At 28.9% G+C, this 18,870-nt stretch overlaps 3 protein-coding genes across 16 annotated transcripts; 2 read left to right on the forward strand and 1 right to left on the reverse strand.

Moving 5' to 3' along the window:
• The first annotated feature begins 800 nt into the window (after positions 1-800).
• Positions 801-6,181, forward strand: LOC110119633 (myb-like protein X). Of its 6 annotated transcripts, none has more exons than XM_020865113.2 (7): positions 801-1,070; positions 2,930-3,127; positions 3,215-3,631; positions 3,721-4,013; positions 4,467-4,551; positions 4,738-4,812; positions 5,326-6,181. In XM_020865113.2, exons 2-7 carry the CDS (start codon positions 3,073-3,075, stop codon positions 6,051-6,053), a joined length of 1,653 nt encoding a protein of 550 aa, XP_020720772.2. In that variant the 5' UTR covers positions 801-1,070; positions 2,930-3,072; the 3' UTR covers positions 6,054-6,181. The 6 variants fall into 6 exon arrangements, with proteins under 6 accessions (XP_020720772.2, XP_020720769.2, XP_020720768.2 ...); XM_020865110.2 differs by having other exon boundaries at positions 805-1,040; XM_020865109.2 differs by lacking the exon at positions 801-1,070 and adding an exon at positions 1,574-1,781.
• A 591-nt stretch (positions 6,182-6,772) lies between these two features.
• On the forward strand, positions 6,773-18,554 carry LOC100645132. 7 transcript variants are annotated; one of them, XM_048409503.1, is made up of 4 exons: positions 6,776-7,837; positions 13,951-14,098; positions 16,962-17,129; positions 17,264-18,554. In XM_048409503.1, the coding sequence occupies exons 3-4, from the start codon at positions 16,985-16,987 to the stop codon at positions 18,103-18,105; spliced, it is 987 nt and encodes a 328-aa protein (XP_048265460.1). In that variant the 5' UTR covers positions 6,776-7,837; positions 13,951-14,098; positions 16,962-16,984; the 3' UTR covers positions 18,106-18,554. The 7 variants fall into 7 exon arrangements, with proteins under 7 accessions (XP_012168525.2, XP_048265460.1, XP_048265461.1 ...); XM_012313135.3 differs by lacking the exon at positions 13,951-14,098 and having other exon boundaries at positions 6,773-7,837; XM_048409504.1 differs by lacking the exon at positions 6,776-7,837 and having other exon boundaries at positions 13,929-14,098.
• Positions 10,324-14,960, reverse strand: LOC100645016 (elongation of very long chain fatty acids protein 6). 3 transcript variants are annotated; one of them, XM_012313136.3, is made up of 3 exons: positions 14,830-14,960; positions 11,834-12,211; positions 10,324-11,161 (listed from the first exon to the last, which is right to left on the reverse strand). In XM_012313136.3, exons 2-3 carry the CDS (start codon positions 12,160-12,162, stop codon positions 10,624-10,626), a joined length of 867 nt encoding a protein of 288 aa, XP_012168526.2. In that variant the 5' UTR covers positions 12,163-12,211; positions 14,830-14,960; the 3' UTR covers positions 10,324-10,623. The 3 variants fall into 3 exon arrangements, with proteins under 3 accessions (XP_012168526.2, XP_048265462.1, XP_020720775.2); XM_048409505.1 differs by lacking the exon at positions 14,830-14,960 and adding an exon at positions 13,141-13,402 and having other exon boundaries at positions 11,834-12,208; XM_020865116.2 differs by lacking the exon at positions 14,830-14,960 and adding an exon at positions 13,141-13,216.
• Positions 18,555-18,870: the final 316 nt, after the last annotated feature.

The raw sequence follows: 18,870 nt of genomic DNA on the forward strand, positions 1-18,870 counted from the left end.
AAAATATATTTTTTAAACCAGAATTTTTTTATATATAGGAAATATAACAAAGTATTATGAATCCACTTATTATATTTTATTAAGATTATATATATACATAATATACATTTACTGTAATCATATACAGAAATATTTGTTTTGCGTCTGTTTTACTGTAATATACATATGTTTATTAATTTCTCTGTCGAATTTCTCTTATTAATAATTGTGTGTACTATGGTCATGTAATTTACATTTCTTGTTATATTTCATGATATATTGTCAAGAGTATTGGATAATATGATAAATAAGTATCCTGTACGTTACAATAGTATGAATAATATGCTATTTTATAAATTAATATTTCCTGCTAATGAATCTAAGTAAATTTGTGACTTTATAATTAAATAAATTAATAAAATACTTTAATATAGTTATATTGATTGAAATCTTTTTGCTTTTAATCAGAGATATTTTTATAATTTGATTCATTAACATTTCTTATTAGAATACATACATCCATAAGTTCTTAATTAATATAATATTCGATAATAAATCACCATGTATGTTAATATTTGCTTATATCATACAAAAATGATTACTTCTTGCTAGTAATTTGTAAATTGTCTAATTTTTTACTAGGAATATTAAAATTATTTAATTTTAATATTTATGTACTAAATTGTAATAAACATTACAAACGTGTTACATATTTATACAACACTAAGTTCTTTGTAATTTCTAGCTTCTGTTATACATATCTCATTACATATCCTTTCTGAAATTTGAACATGGAAAAGGTTTCTAAAATACTAAGAACCTGTTGAGAACTAACATCGTGAAGAAACGTTCAAGTATAGTAACTAGGGATTTTCGTATTATGTCAACACTTGTTGAAGTCATTACAAATCAAATTATAATAGACGTGGTTCCGTGTTCGACTTTTTAAAAACTTAATTTTTTGCGTTTCTCTGATTGTAAAAAGTACAGTTATATTTCCTAGTAGAAGATGTCTGGTGATGTTCAAGCAAGAAAACGGAGAGAGAAAAAACGTAAAAAGGGTAAAAAAAAAAAAATAGGATACTGAAAGTGTGAGAGAATTATTATAATTTCAACTTTCAACTTCTAACTTTTGTATTTATTAATATCAAGTGGCAATGCTTCCATTTTCATTTCTAAAATTATCACAGGAAATTTATACATTAAAAAATACCGATATATTAAATTAATTTTTGTTATTTTTTTTTTATTTTCTAAAATATATAAAACATATTAAATACATTATTTTCTTTTAAATACGAAAGTGGAATTGTAGGAAAATATTATTAAATGATAATATTTATTGAACATTATTTGTTGATGCTTCATTTTACAAGTTTTAATACTAAAATATTATATAATGCATACATACATTCGTATTAAGTGTATATACTTATATACGCGTATCACATTTCATAATATACTTTATGTATTGGACAATTACAATACAATTGTTAAATAATTATAAATTATAGTTTGCACATTCTTTATAAAATATTTTGTGAATCCCATTATTTAGAATTGTAAAAACTTTAGAATAGTGAAAAAATAACTTAAGGAATTATTCAGATATCATAAGTTAAATTTTGCTTTTATATACTACTATGTGATTCATTTGCTACTATATACCTTGATGAAACTTTACGAAAAAGATTTGTGAAACTCAGTGATCTCTTATTTAAATTATAGTATATACATGTGTATGCGAGTGTGTGTATGGATGCGCAAGCACGTGTGTGTATATGCAAGCTCCGCGCCCAAGCGTGTGTATAATTTTTGTATATATGTCGCTTATTTTTGCTTCAAAATATGAAATCAGTGAAAATTTCCTATTTATATTTATGCTTTTTGTTACAAATTATCACAAATTAATACAATTTTATTTTGAACTTATATTTTAAATTGTTTATTACGTTGTGGGCGTGTTATGATAATGCTATACTGGACGTAAAGCCTCAGATATTTTGAGGCATATTTGGCAATGTTGCTGAAATTAGAAAATACAGGGTCTTAGAAGTTTGATCAGCCTAGCTTTTGGCTTTCAAAAATAGATCAACCTATATTATCCAGTCCAAAAACATTTTTCGTCAATTTATTTATATATTTTACGTATTTGTACAACACGTTGCTATTTATAATAAATATTAATTTAACACTTTTAATTTGATTATTAGTTCAATGAAGAAATATACAAGTAACAGATTATTGTGATGAACAAATAAAGTAGTAAATATAGATTCGTGATGTATATTGTGTTAATGGAAATACATACTTTCAATATTAGAGAATATTTGTAAAAGTGCTCTTTTACAATAATGATTTACAAAAATGACAGTATTTTTCTTGGTATTATTTTAAAGTTTGTCTATTAAGTTATTATATTGTTATTTATTTTATACTTATCTCAAAGTTTATTACAGAAAACGATGTCTGATAAACTTTTCGTAAAAAATAATGTCGCAAATAATAATAATAATTATTAGCTTAATTATTAATATTGATATTAAATTATCATTATTTTTGTAAAAAGATATGCACTGAACAGAATATAATAAATGAATAACAAATGAACTTTTTGATAACTATTTAAAAAGATTTTAAATAAACAAAATAAGAGTAAACTAAAGCATTATCCTTTCTGACATTTAAAAATAATTTTTATAATATAATGTTAACAAATTTCTCGATCATATTTCAATTTCTAATTCACATAAAAACGTTACAATCTATTATATATACACGCTGTATACAATCTGTATACGCGCGGCACATACATACTTATGTTTGTGCATGTATGTACAATATGCAATATTTTTTAAAATAACTTTTATACCGTATTATAATAATCATTTTATCAGTAATTAGTAATTGTCATTTAACTATTCAATATATTATACTTCAATATATTTAGATGAAGAAGATAACATTATACCATCACCTACAGTGGGAAATGCTAGTGAAAATTTAACAGACAACGTAACTATACATATTTATAAAGAAAGTACTACAGGTGGACACTGGTGTGCTCGAATCATATTCTTTACTGTCTTAACAATGCTTGTTGGCTTAATCGGTGTAGTTATTATTGAGCACAGAGGTACTACAGACAGTAAGTAAACTTTCTCTATATTTTTAATGTAATTATAGTTATTATATTTAATGTATTATGTCAACACTATATATTTCATGTTATAAGTTAGTACACCATTAGAATCTTCTCGTTGGGCCTTTATCTTTGATGGGTGGGTAGATGATTCTTTGTCTCTATCTAATGAAGAATCACATGATAACGAAAATGAAAAAACTAAACAAATAGAAGATGAAAGGAGATATAATGAAGACGATGAAAAGTTAGAAACTACAGAAATTGAAATTGAATCTGAAATTGCAACTGAAACTGAAACTGATACAGAAACTGAAACTGGAGAAGTTCAGGATGATGAAATGTTGAATGAATCTACAGAAGAAGAAGAAAAAGAAGAAGAAGAAGAAATAACGAAAGAAGAAGAAGAAGAAGAAGAAGAAGAAGGAGAAGGAGAAGAGGAAGACCAGGAAACTGCAATTGAAAATGAATCAAACGAAGAAGAAAGTGAAATTTTTCCAAATAAAGAAGGTATTACATGATACAAAACATTAAAATATAGTAGTGAATATAAATGTATATTCAGAATATTGTTATAAATTTTAAATCTTTAATATAAGATATCAATACAGAATTAAGCCGTGAGAGTAAATATGAAAACAGGAAGCACACAGAAGTTACAATAGAAGATGATGATATTAGTTCAACGTTTGATGATACTAATGTGTTAGAAGAAATATACGGTATTAGTACAGAGAAAGATTCAGATGAAAGAACTGTTTTAAATGAAGTAGATAACCAATTTGATAAAATGTTAGAAATGCCAAGAAATGAAGACGTATTTGAGACATTTTTAGACGACATTCCTGGTGTTAAGGAAATTAATGATGACAATATAGAACCTTTAGAAGAGGTAAACTTAATATGATTAGACATCATTATCAAAGTAATAAAACTTATAAAAAATATTACTTGTACATACTTTATTTTATGTTATGTATTCTCCTATATAAAAAATTTAATGAGTTTTCAATAATTGAATATAAAGATGTTGGTGTTCATTGTAATTTGAAAAATTATTTTGTTATATCTTTTTAATTTTTATCTCTTTATATATAAAACAGGAAACTATAATTTTTTATGAAATTTTTCTCTTTCTAATAATAAATGTAAAGAAAGTAGCACTTATTGAAAGATGTACAATTTATCAGTTACAAAAGATATTATTTAGATACTAATTTATTAATAATTTTATTCACTACAGAAAATTAAAAAATTATATGTTACCGTACACTTTTATATGAATAATTCTACAATATAATTTCTTAAATAGTAGCACATTATCACACTATCATCTTTATATTAGGTAGAAAACACAGAACCAGAAGAATATGTTAATGATGTAGATGTAAAGCCAGAAATAGAAGAAATAGAAGAAGAATCTACTAGCGGTAAGTGAAATATTGCGTGGCAAAATTGAATTACAATCTTTTCATAATGTAAAATGATCCTCCATGCTCTCATATTTTGACATAAAATATAATGTAGATATAACAAATTTTCATAGTTTTGGAATTTTCTTTATTTCTCATTACACTTTTGAAATCTCAATAAAAAATAACATCTGATGGTTGCAGTGGCAATGAAGTTTGGAGTCGGTGTGGCACTTATTGTCGCTGCACATTTTGTCCTTGTGAAACGATGGAATAATGGTAAATGTTGTAACATTTTTGTTTTACAAATAGTATAATTTATTGCATTTAGACAAAATTCTGATCTAATCTCAATTTTCTGAATTGTAAAATTATACAATATTTACTAAATCATCTTTCATATTTAACAATATAATATTATTTTGTATGTTAAATTTAAATACACTTTTACTTAACTTTCACACTTATTCAATGTTTTAAAATATAATTGAGAAAGTTATAAAATTCATTTAAAAAATACTTTTATTTCATGAATCAATTATAGAAATATCATGCCATTGTAAGAGGACATATAAATTTCTTAAAATAACAAAGAAATTATTATTATAAATACTTTTAAATGAAAGTTAAAATATCATTTTTATGCACTTTTAATGATAATGATTAATCTTTAGTTTTTTTAACGTTTAGAAGTTATTATTTCTGTTTAAAATCAATCTAAACCAATTTTTTCTGAGAAAAAATATATGGAATAAAAAATTAAATTGAAAGATGAAACAATTTTTAAAATAGGAAAGCATGAAAAAGAAATGCAAGAGAAAAGTGGAAAAATAGAAACAAAGAAATATAAGCGCGGAGAAGAAGAGGATAAAAAAACACGCCAAGTTGTTGGGCAAAAAGATACTGAGTGCGAGAAAGGAGAAAAGGAACAAGAGGAGGGGGATGAGAGAGATGTAGAGGAAGGGGCAGGAGAAGAAGGAGGGGAAGAGGAAGGAGAATTAATGAACAAACGGAATCAAGATGACATAGAAGAAAAAAAGGAAGGAGCATTAGGAACACGAGAAGGAAAAGAAGGGAATCAAAATATAAGATGGAATCAAATAAAAAACGAAAAAGATAAGAGCAACAAAAATCAAATGAAGCAAAACGATGAAATAGGAATTGTGCAAAAGACAATGTTAAAAGAAAAAGAACGAACAGAAGAAGAAGAAGAGGATGAAGGAGAAGAAGGAGAAGAAGAAGAAGAAGTAGAAGAAGAAGAGGAGGAGGAGGACGACGAAGAGGGAGAGGAGGAAGAGGGAGAAGAGGAAGAGGGAGAAGAGGAAGAGGAAGAAGAAAAGGATGAAGGAGAAGAAGAAGAAGAGGAGGAAATCGAAAATTTTGACGATACTGAGTTAATTGCGAAACTTGAAGCTAAATACGGAAAATTACAAACTTTACAAAATGACAATGAAGAAGATAGCGAACATGAAAAAGAAATAACAACCAACAGTTTAGTAACGTGGAAGCAAAAACAATAAATAATCTATTGAATTGTACGTATATCCAATGTGAGAAACAGTTTTAGAATTTATTGAAATTGCAGAATTTATTTTTATATAAGCAAGTTACCATATTTAATAAATGAAATGTTACTGTATAAAAACAATAATATATAATGAATAATAAATTAGACGAGCATGGAGGATCCTACATAAATAATTTTGTACAATCCTAAGTGAAGAAATTTCCTATATACTTTAATGTCAGTTAATTACGTAAATTTTTGTCTTATACATACATGAATGAATATTAATGCAATTAATATGCATATGCAATATGCAATGAATATTAATGTATTATGAATACTTGCATATTCTACTAGTAATATTTATCAAAATATTCATAATATCAAATATCAAATATAATATCAAAATATCAATATTGATGAAATTTTTTAGGTTTGTAAAGCAGAAACAAGTAATGGCTAAAACACAACCGTTTAATTATGGTAACTTAAGTTTAAGAGATAAAATTACATTTAAAAATTTTATCTTTGTAATATTATATTGAAAGTTAATATCTAAATGAATAAGAGTTCTAAATAAATTTCGTATAGTTATTTAAAAGAAATTAATGTAATATACATATCAATAAACAAAAGTAAAAAAAGTAAGAAAATAAAAATTTTCTTCCAGTATTTCACTCTCAAGAGATGTAAAAATAAAATATTAATGTTTTAAATTTAATTTGATTAAAACAAATGAACAATATCCTTAAACCTTGTTCAGAATGAAGGTAGTTCAATTATTACTTTATAATTCAAGCTTCAAATGGATATTTAAAGAAAAACATCTACGATGGAAATAGTCTATTCATGAAAATATTATGTACATACATACATACGTGAAAAGCGACTGAATATGGAATATAGAAAAGATCAACTTAGTTTAAGGAATATAAATCAGAAAAAAGAAAACTGATAATAACATGTTAGTTAATAACCTCCTTTGCTGTTGTCTCTTTTAAGCCAAGGGATACTTGAAAGAATCTTAAATTCAATAATATATCATATATTAGTAAAGTGCTTGAAATTACCTGAAGTTAAGAAACTTAATTATCATGAAAACAAGCGTAGAAATTTGGAAGAATATTTCAAACCAAGCAAAATAGCAAGTTTTTCGTACCCCAGCCGCTTGAATTCAGTTAATTGACTAATGCGAATGAACTTTTAGCATAAAGGTATAAAGAATAAAGATAGTGTACGCGAGTGATATGTCATGTGTTCTATATTACCGTTTAAGCGAATGCGATATGGGAATAGAGAGAGAACGCTGCATAGAGGTCTCCTCTATCTTTGTCTTATCAGACACACACACTGACGCTGCTCATTGATCAGTATTACTATTTTACACATATTTACTACAAGCGTGCAAGCGTTATTATACATGGAAATAAGAGGTCTCATATGCAGCGTTTTTTCTGTTTTTTTTTATTTCTATGACTTAATTATCCGTGAAATTGCTATTCTTAGACTCGTTATACGTGAACTAATGCACATGACGACGCGATCTGTCAGATTGCAAGATTATCTTGTGCTGTGTTTTTCTTTTGCATATTTATTGCCAAAGAGCTTTTACGTAGTAAGGTTACAATACAAATAGTGTGAAGTTAACGTACAAGTTATCATATATCGTACACTTAAGAACTAATGGCTCGATAAGGAGTTCTCGTAGTCTTATAACAAGAAAATGAAAATATGCAATCCGATGTTGTGCTGTGTTTCGCATACGGGCAATGCAATGCCGCCGTGACAAAATTGATGGTACGTATGTTTACTAAATTATTTGTTTATCGAAACGCTATGTATACTACATATTAGTACGTTCATTAACATCATTAGGACAGAGAAAAAGCAAAAGACTTAATATTAATAAATAATGTAACAACAGCATGGGTAAACATAATAGAAAACGAAAATATAAAATAATATTAATAATAAAACGTAATATAAAATATTAATAAATAATAATAAAAAGTAAAATTAATATTATTAATAAAATAATAATAATGGCAATAATAATTTTCTAAAAACAAAGTAATAAACAATCGGTACTACTATAAATGATAGAAAGAAAACAAAATGAAGAAAGAAACAGATAAATCTGATGAAAATCTTCTATTATTACGTGTAATATTACATTTCATATATGTTATGATTATCTGTATGATCTTAGTTGGAATCTATCGATGTGGTACCCTCCGATGAGAAGTTTCTTATCTTAATAACGGATTGTAATAAAGTTGAAGCTATGAGAATATGATGGGAATAGTTAGGATTGTATATAATTCTCTGCAGACCTTAATGCATATCAGGTTTTCTTTACCATTATCGTGGTATTGTAGCGGCACATGAGTCAACATTTGAATTTTGAATCAGGTTGTGGTTTTACCTTGGATTGTCAAGACCGTTAAATTATGAGCAGTGTAAAAACAACTCCGGGCAAAACAATGTCAACCTAACCCTAACCTAACCCCAACTAGTATAAATACACGGACGCGATCGCGAGCGACATTGACGATTATAAGTGATCAAGGCAATTAGTTGCGGATTATCGATATTGACGAGTATCTCCGTTAACTAGATTTGTATTGTAACAAAGACTTTGTACGATCATATTTATTTATTTCAGATATACGTGACGAACGGTTACAAGTAATATCTGCTTTCGTTAGTAACCAATAAATAACCTATCCTCCACGGTATACATCGCGTAATATATCCCATAATTGGAATACTTGCGGATTTTTTCAATAAATAATGTCAAATAATATTTAGCCCTGTCGATGTATATTAGCAAGTAGTTCGACACTAAAAGGGTTAAGGGTTAATTCTTTAATTTTAAACTAACGCTCAAGAAGACCATCCGCTCAGAAACGGTAATAGGATAGGCTAGGCATCCTGCGTGCCACAGCCACCGAAACAATAACCAAATAGTAACGGAATAGACGCCTCTGAGATACACCAGACGACAACTCCTCCAGAGAGACTAAAATCTCAGTATAAAAACGCTCCAAAATAACCTTATTAAAACATCTTGTCTTAATTAAAACATTTTGAATCAGTCTCTTGTAACACTAAATCATTTTCTTGTAACACCTTGAATCATCACTCTGTGACGTTAATAAATGATAATAAATTTTGTCATATACAAAGTTCAATTTTTTCACCTTATTCGTAAAACGTTCGAACTGCGACGCGAGCAGATCATCGGCGATCTATTTTTTGTGTCTCTTACGTGACACCGGTTTCAACGTATCAGCTTAGGCAGAAATTTAGAGTTAAGAGAAACAGCAGCTAATGTAATAGGCAGCTATATAGAAAAAAAGAACAACGGGTCGCTTGCTCGGGAATTCTGCAACGCACGCTATTCATTATATATTTTTTGTCATGCACAATAATAGATATATCATATACAAATATGTTATTGAATTTAGTAAAAGTATGGCAAGTTTGCTGTACAGGTCTCACTGTGTTTAGTGTATCCTTGTTGCTATGCAGTTTCCAATAATAATTCACATTAATAAAATATAAATGATTTAAACGAACATTTAACTTGCATATCGCATTATTAAATGCACATATTGTAATATCGTAAGGAAAAAACCTGAGTAGAGATTGATCAAAACAATATCGCCTGTCCTTCGCTTGTTAGTTTACATAGAAAAAAAAAGCCTATGTGACTAAGGTCATCTAGTTCTTGCGGAGCGTTAACAGGATGGGATTATAGAGAAGAAAAAATAACGCTAATGGAGAGGGACGATTTGAATTAAAAGAGTTGATCGAGAAGCGAGAGTGAGTCAGAGATCAAAGTTAATCGAGGAGTCGAAGAGTAGAGTTGTAGCGTTGTCCTGTTGCGAGAGTTGTTAGAGTTGTTGAGAGATTGAGTTGTTAGCGTTGTTTAGTTGCGAGAGTGGTCGAATTAAAGTAAGATTGGTACACTTAGTTCAAATTAAACAACCATCGTTTTCTGTTTAATTAATCTAACTAATATCTATTTAATATAATCTAACTAATATCTGTTTAATTAATCTAACTAATATAATCTATTCATTGTAAATAAACTGTAAATTCTAAATTGTATCAGGGAAAAATCTTACATCTAAATTTCCCCGATATTACAATATTATATATTTATTTTCACTGGAATAAAATTTTGTCATACTGTTTTATAAAGAAACGTTACAACGTTCCGAAATAGATTCATCGATTAATTGAAAAATCAGTTTTAAAGAAAAAGGGTTTCAAAATCTCCTTAAAAATATTTTTATTAATTCATGTACTCGTACTAAGCGAGTTGCCATGAAATTTATTGCTAAATTCAATGTACAACAATTGATGTTATATTATTTTACTCATGATTTTCATCCTACCGCAACCAACTTTCACGACCACTTATTAACAAAGACTTGAAAAATTTATTACATTTCTTGAAATGCATATGCATAAATGTAAATGTATGTACTTGTAAAATAATTCTGATAAAATATTTACGAGAGACGTCACTTGTGTGTATCCTCAGAAAAGGTTTTCAGAAATTTGTACGTGCTTCAATTAACCTTGATGAGCTTGTCATTAGTATCACTCTTCCTTCCGACTTTCTTTCCATGTTTGTTAGACATGTAAGCCTGTTTGAAGAATCTGCCGAAGAGAATGAAATAGCTCAAGTATATCAGCAGACCAATTTTCGCGTTTTGGAGCTTAACGTGGCATTCGACTTGGCCGCTTTTTACATAGCTGTAAGCCATAATAGTTATGAAGCAACCCCAAATCATTTGTACTGTCTGTAACGTAGTGATCATCATGGCGATCCATTTTGGTGGATCGAAGCGCGTTGCTTTCAGAGCATAATAAGAATACATCCAGGAGTGAACGAAAAAGTTTACTACAGCGTTCCATCTGGCGTATGCTGTAGTCTCTATAAAACATAGCCATGCGTAAAGAAAGACTGTTATATGGTGGTACCAATGTAGAAACATCAACGGCTGTTTTCGTAGTACAATAAAAGCTGTGTCGCCGAACTCCACGATCTTTGATAGGATGAACAACAGTGACCAAAATGCAGTAACGGGATCTTGCGTAAGGAAGCTAGAAAGAACATAATTATGGTTTTATTATGAATTAACATTTTGAGAATATCGTTTTATTTCGTAAATTGATTTCATGTACCGCTTTGATGAGAGATGGATGTCGCCCGCAATATTCGATAATAAAGAAACGTGATAATTGTGTCATATATATGAACGAATCATCGACCATTAATTTTGTATCCAACGAGCACGATCGTAGTACCACTGCAAACTCATTATCGTTAAGTTCTAATATTTTTATATGTAGAGTAGAACCAGGCTCGAAAAATTAAACGATAAAGGCACTATAATTGTAAAATACGGCCAACTCATTTCAAATATAAAACAACGTAAGATTACTTCAATGAGTGTTTTAATACGTTAATATACCATATGAACTAGCCAAACGGAATCACCTAAATATCTGTCTTATTTACTGTCGTACGAAAGAATTTTCCAGAATAAAGGGCATATTATGGTTGTTGTTATTGTTGTTGCTATCTTTCAATTTTCACCAAGTTGTTCAAAATGATGACCTTAGGAACGTACTTCGAGGTGATCGAGGTCGTTGGATAGTACGCTTTCGTAAATAATTGTAACAATACATACTTAGTTAATGATTAGTTTTCAAGTTGATGAAAAATACGGAAAATATTTTAAAAGCTAAAATAAGATACGAATGTTAAATTACCTAGGTACACAAACACTATGGTAGAACCCATAATAGCTTAATACGTGATACATTTCCGACGACATTCTAAGAAATCCAAAAATGGAAAATACCGCAAGTAATATATTCCATAAGGCAAGCGCACCTCTCAGTTCCAATTTCGGCCTACTTGACATGTAATACTTTCCAGTAAAAATTAGGATGACATAAATGGCAGAATAGTAGAAACAGTTCGGATAATGGTTCGTAATTGTCGTAAGAGCATCCGAGTAAACAAAGTTTTTCTCAAAATTGAAGGTATACGAGTAATTAGGTACGGTTAGCGCCACGTGATTAAATTTGTCTATCATCTTGGAATATTAAGGAAAAGGTGTAACTTTCACTTCTGCTGCCAATCTACTGAAAAGCAAAAACTCCAATTATTGAAATTACTTTCTTAAATGTGGGAGATATAATATTTACAAATAATATAAAATATTAACAGAACAAATTAATAATGTTTAATTAATACTTAACATGAAATATTACCACAGATACAAAAAATTTAGAATGATAGTTCAGAGTAACTTTTGCAGATTAGTCGTTGCTATTGAAATTAAGGAACAAGTAAAAATACCAGGTGACAAATGAATTGATCATATCAAACGAATTAATCTAACGTTTGTAAAAAATACTTTAGATTATTTCAATAATAAATTGTTTTTCAAACAATCTTACATATACGATTTTATACGATATTTACTTTATTTATATTTATATTTAATTTTATACGATTTTAAAATACTATATGAAATTTTATAACGGAACGTTCAAATCTGCTGTGCGTAGGATTGTCATTTATAAAATGACACTGCTCTAAAGTAGAGAGCATAAAAATCCCTGAATTTTTCTGTTTGAAATCCGGATACTTTTAATTATCTTTTAGATTAGATACGATATTCCACGGTAGAAACTTCTGTAAATTATATTATAGATCATAATCATAATCGCGAAATAAATAGAAAATATAAAAGTAGTTCGTACAAAGTAGGAACATTATTTATATGTAATGAATAATGCAGTGGAAAAGAAAAATTTTTTAGGGAACATTACTAACGCGTATGAATTTATTTACTTTTATTTCTTTGGCAAGCCTGCTTAAAGTGAAACTGTAAAAAAGCTAACTACCCTTCTATTTCGATGATTTTTACTCGCTTACTTTCCGCGATATTCGCGAAAAGATGCCTGTACCATTACAGCTTTCTTGCTCATTACAGAATTCTATTAGGTCATCCCATAAGTTCGTTCCGTTTTTCGAGCAGTTATATATGTTAAGATTGTTTACATACCTTTTAGTTTCTTGAAAAAATGTAATCTCCCTCTCGTTGTACAACTTCTTCCCATTTTTCAAGTGCATTGGTCCCTTATCGCTGTATGTTTATAAATCGATACATGAAATGTATACACAAAAGTCGGCACGAGCTTATAGGATGACCTAATATCTATAGTTGTGCATCGACGATTGGACGAGCTTAAAGGTACCACGTGTAACGTGTATTAGCCTAGCTTTCTTCAATCCAGCCACAGCACGGCCGGATTAAAAGAACTAACCTAAATGATATTCAATTTTAATAATTGAACTATAACAAACATTTGTTACAGTCTCGCATATACAGTCGCGACGGAGTTGTACCCAAAAAAACAAAATACAAGGGTTAGGTCTCAGTTAGTAATCAAAGCTGTTAGCAACCAATACGAACTCATACGCTGTTACGGACGCACAATTATAAACAGAATAATTCACTGTAGTGTTATCGACAGCTTTTTTTGCGAATATCTCGAAAACTATGGTCGAACGACAATTGTATATACAGGGAGAAATTGTTCAAAATTATGCCCTCGAAAATATATTCAAAACTCATCAGAATGAAAGAGAATGTGACAGTTCTACAGTTTCATTAAACAAATATTTACGAATAATTAAATTCAATATTAAATATATATATATATTTATATATTTTTATACTAAATTACTGATAAATATACTAATAAATAGAATTGTTTATGAATAAAAAACGTATACCTACTTATAAAGTATTATAAAAAGTATTAAGAATTCATTTGATTACTTGCGTAACAAATGACTTTTAAATTTTCAGTATAATGTATGATATATAATCGTAAATTTAATCCAAGGACGATCGGTAATGGTTTTAGACAAAGGAACAAGCTAGGAGTGAGAAACATAATTCAGACGTCTTTGAACGCCTTAAAAATTAAGATAAACTGCATAAACCCGGACGGTCGGTAAGTTATCATTGGCAATCTTAGCTGTGTGTAACCTATTAACCCATAACGTAATTTCAAATTAATTTCGATTTGTGTAAATTTATGATACAGAAATATCCGTATATTTATATATATTTTAATTTGTTAACCGCGGAGTTTAGTTTCAAAAATCCGTTATGGGATTCGCAGGTAAAATCAAGCAATGACGAGTATACACTTCGACCGCAGAGTAAATGCTCCTATTATAAATTTTACGATAAAAGTAAAGCAAAACGTGGAAGGATTACATTTTTATTCGATAAAAATTCACTGTTGAGAAAAGGTATCGTTATTAAAAATCTAAAAATTGACAAAAAATAATAAAGTAAATTACACAAAACGATTCGGGGAATAGCCGGTGCATTGGGGAAAATAATTAACTCAATTTATAAAAAACAATACATTATACGAAGCATAACCGATATACCACAGAGAATAATCAAATAATCAAACTTTTTTCTTTTCTCTTCTTAATAAAATACATGATAATTTTACTGGGAGTATAAAGGAAACATACCGCAAACAAACATCTGAATTTATTTGTGTAAATACGCACAATAGTCATAAAATTCCACGTCATATATCAAATAAACTTACTAAAACTGTTTCGTTTCATATCTACTCTGTTAAAATAAATCGTGGATCAGATTTTCAACTTCAGATTAGATTTCTCTTGTTAAAAAATAGAACACACGAACGTTAATACTTACAGTTTTGCGTAATATTATTTAGATCTAATAAGACAAGACAAAAAGTGAGTCACTTGCCGTTCTTCTTCTTACATGCTCAGTTAACCAACCATTACTGTCAGTTAAGGAGAAAAGTTTCAAGTATATATCAGCCATCCCACTCTCAACATCAATCTATTTCTTCTAAGATGTACTTATGAACATATTACATAAAACATCTTATCTTCCTAAAACTTCGTTTACGCTGTGATGAGGCACTGCTAGTGTAATTATAATAGTAAAATTTGTATGTAATAATGTATATAAAAGTTAAATATAGTCTCGTTACGTATTGTGGCTTATTAATGTAATAGACAATTAACTATTGCAATACAATACTCTGGTGACCATGACGTGAACCTTAAGAATGAATTTGCGTTGAATCATCAAATGGATTACTTCCATTCTCATTTTTCATTAATGTTTCATTAGCGAGCAGTGCGCTTTGGCCAATATGAACGAAAGGAAAGTCCGTATAACGTACAGACGTAGTCCCCGATGGGTTAATAAAAGAATGGATTACAATATTTAATTATTTTAGCAGGTTTAATTAAATTAATTTCAATGTTGGTTTCATCTCTTCTTAGAATAGCGTTAGAATATTGGAGCCTTGATCTTGAAAATATAATTCAATGACTTTTATACCCGGAGCTTCGTTGTGTATATGTCCGCTATAAATTTCCAAGCAGCAAACTTTGAGAAAAGCTTAAACAGAAATTTAAAAATATACAAAAAAATAAATTACGAATCTTTTAAATGGTAAAGTGACTTATGAACTGCTCGTAATAATGCGGTGATAAGTAATCTGATCCTTTCGCGAACGAGAGATCTCACAAACGCGTATCGATATTAGGGCAAGTTATACGTGGCAAGCATTTCGTATATCCATACGCATTACACGCCTTATTCCATTTTACTCATAAAATTATTTGCAAATATAAATTAAAGTTCGTGCTGCATTTTTGCATTCAACATGCAAGTTATCAAGAACAATTTTGAGTTTCATTTATTTTCCTCTCAACTATCCTTTATCCAAATATGTAAAAAAGTAACAGAATATAATGTTTATTTAATACGTTTGAATATGCGATGAATAATTATCTGCGTTGTACCTTGCTTTAGCTTAGCTTTAGTTTCGCACAAGTAAACAGTCTCGACTTAAATGGCTATCACGTTAAGTAAGCCAACGTTAAGTAAACCTAAAGTAAGCTATACTGGCCTAGTGGCTAAAGGTACCAAACTTTAAAAATGCAAAACTTTTGATGGCTCGCGGTATGATAACTACATTAAACATGACAATTATGTATCCATTAATAATAAATTATGAAACATTTCGTGATAATGTTTCTTCTTATGTGAAATTATCAAACTGCCCTGAGCAGAAAATTTAGCACGAGCGATCGATGGCTTTGGTTTGGGCGGATATAGATTAAGTACCATATTTAAAACTAAAAAATAAAATTAAATAGAAATAAAATATCATTTGAAAGAATACAAAGATTTTGTTGATAATAGGTAGAATAAAATAAATTATTAATTTTAATTGCTACGAATTAATGCTATTAATGCTAATTAATGCTAATTGTGATAAATTAATGCATTATAAATTATTATAAATTAATGGAGCATTTGTGAAAGAGCTGCGGGACAAAAACGTATTATCAGATGAAAGTGTAATCAAGCATTCGTTCCAAGTTCGGCGAAATACTAAGCGAATGATTTCTTGCACATATTTAGATTATACATAATTAGATTTAAATTTAAATAACGAATGCTCGTTTGCAATTTCATTTTATCAAATTTTACTAAAATGGGGCGAACAGCGAGCATTCGCTTAGACTCGGTTGGTCTAAACTGTTGGCCTCACTGTTATTATGAACAATTTTAACTAGAAATTTCATTTGAAAGATCTACCTCATGTATCTTCAGTCGTAACAAATCGGACGAAACAATTAAATCGATCTAATTCTTTGCATGTATGAACGACGTTGGATGACCAATATTTGTGTAGTATAATCATTTCCATTTATTTGAATTTTCGTTTTATTCGTTCGTTCGTTTGTATTCGTGCTAAAAGAGCAAATTTTCTTGAATTTGCATACTGTTTCTTGTAGTTTGTTTTAGGTTTTTTCAGGCTATGGATTTGCAGAGGAACACAGCAGCTAGATTAGTGGATATTTGCGCCTACATAAAATGTAACAACAGTCGACTTCGAGGAAATCATCTTTATTGCTTTCCGAAAGAAAACAATCCGCTTCGTAAAGAATGGATTTCAAGAGTTGGTAAGTACAGAGTGTTAATACTGTACGTTATGTATGTTTGGCATTTGTTAATTTTGTATATCAATATTACTCTTTCTATCTATATTACTTTCTGTTACTACCTATATTTTATATTTCTTATTACTCTTTATCAGGCAATCCAGCTCTACAATATTATGCTAGCTCTACCATAAGAAGAATGGGTATCTGTGCTGAACATTTCTCACCCGAAATGTTTAAACCAAACCGTACACAAAATATCAGTAGAAGGAAAATGTTGAAAATGGATGCTGTACCTCAACCACCAAAAAATATATTACAAAATAAAGAAAAAAAAGAAGAGGATGTACATGAAAGACAGCTGGTGAGAGAAGAAAAGGAAAAAGGGAATGAAGAAGGAGGAAAAGGGGACGAACAACAACACAACTATCAACAACAGCAACAACAAAACACAAGAAAAGAAGAAGTAGCAGAAGAAGAAGAAGAAGAAAAAGAATTACGTGTTAATAAACCAGTGCTGAATTATACAAGAGTGCCATTTACATTTTGTGACAATGAGGATACAATGCAATGGCTAATGATTGAACCAGAAATGACAAACTACAATGTACAAATTGAAAATTCTCAAAATAAAACATTTTGTGAAATGAAATTGGAAAATGAATGTGTTCAGCTCATGAAAGAGAATAGAGATTTAAAAGCACAATTGAAATATCTGAAACGAAAAGTCAAACGAATCAAAACCTCTAGAGATCATTTTTATAACAAGCTGCGCAAAGTAGAGACTGTGGATGAATTTTTAGATAGACATGGGTGCAAAAGCAATGTCGTAAGGACTTTCATTAAGTTGCAACTGAAAGGTGAAAATTTGTCATATACAACCGAAGAACAAGATTTAGCAAAAATGATATTTTACAATTCTGCATCTGTTTATAATAAGCTAAGGATAAGTGGATGTCATTTACCAGCTGAGAGCACAATACGGAGGTGGGTCTGAATCTATAATTTAAAGAAAAAAAAATGGAGAAGAGATGGAAGCAACCATTAGCATATTTCTGAGTTTTACCAGAAATAGGAGAAATGAAAAGTGATGAAGTAATTACATTACTAAAAATATGCTTAACGCAATCAAAAGAAAGTGTAGCACACGTACAAATTTTAACATGTGATCAGTACTCAACTAATCAGAAAATATATAGAGAATTAGGAGTATTGAGGAAGGGTTCATTTTCATTTATGGAAGTACAATGTATTATGCGACTTTTGATTTTCTTTATCTAATTAAACACTTACTTGTGCAATTAAGAAATCATAAAAATATTAGGGGTATGTTGGGAACGAATTATTGTAATTGCTGGATTGGTTGTTTAAGTTTTTTCATTTATTGTATCGTTTTTCGTTATATGAACACCAAATTTTTGCAAATACATCTTTTGAAATATGTCACTGTTGTGCTATTTTACAAAGAACAAGAATTTAAACATTATAACTTAATAATGTATCTATTTACACATATTTAATCGGATGTGTTTAAATAATAGAAATTAAAACTGTATTAGAAAGCATTTTTTGACAATATTTTTATTACAAATTTATACATAAACTAATCAATTTATGTAAAATCCGACAAAATTTTTATGTAACACTTCATGAAAAATATCTGAAGTATGTCCATGCACGGATTAATATAATGAAATTTAATTTTTAAATATTTCAAATACTCTAATTAATTTTATTTTCAACTACATAATTACAATAAAGT

Source organism: Bombus terrestris, chromosome 10 (genome assembly GCF_910591885.1).
Source record: "Bombus terrestris chromosome 10, iyBomTerr1.2, whole genome shotgun sequence".
Lineage (NCBI taxonomy): Eukaryota > Metazoa > Arthropoda > Insecta > Hymenoptera > Apidae > Bombus > Bombus terrestris.

Bases quoted from the DNA above. Each gene is read 5' to 3' on its own strand.
- LOC110119633 (XM_020865106.2), top strand. From the start codon at position 2,687: ATGTTAACAAATTTCTCGATCATATTTCAATTTCTAATTCACATAAAA. The intron at 2,811-2,929 runs GTATGTACAATA...CAATATATTTAG, and splicing joins ACATACTTATGTTTGTGCAT to ATGAAGAAGATAACATTATA. The intron at 4,813-5,325 runs GTAAATGTTGTA...TTTTTAAAATAG, and splicing joins TGTGAAACGATGGAATAATG to GAAAGCATGAAAAAGAAATG.
- LOC100645016 (XM_012313136.3), bottom strand. From the start codon at position 12,162: ATGATAGACAAATTTAATCACGTGGCGCTAACCGTACCTAATTACTCG. The intron at 11,162-11,833 runs GTAATTTAACAT...TGTTCTTTCTAG, and splicing joins CATAGTGTTTGTGTACCTAG to CTTCCTTACGCAAGATCCCG.
- LOC100645132 (XM_003398551.4), top strand. From the start codon at position 16,010: ATGGCTATCACGTTAAGTAAGCCAACGTTAAGTAAACCTAAAGTAAGC. The intron at 16,080-16,961 runs GTACCAAACTTT...TGTTTCTTGTAG, and splicing joins TACTGGCCTAGTGGCTAAAG to TTTGTTTTAGGTTTTTTCAG. The intron at 17,130-17,263 runs GTAAGTACAGAG...ACTCTTTATCAG, and splicing joins AGAATGGATTTCAAGAGTTG to GCAATCCAGCTCTACAATAT.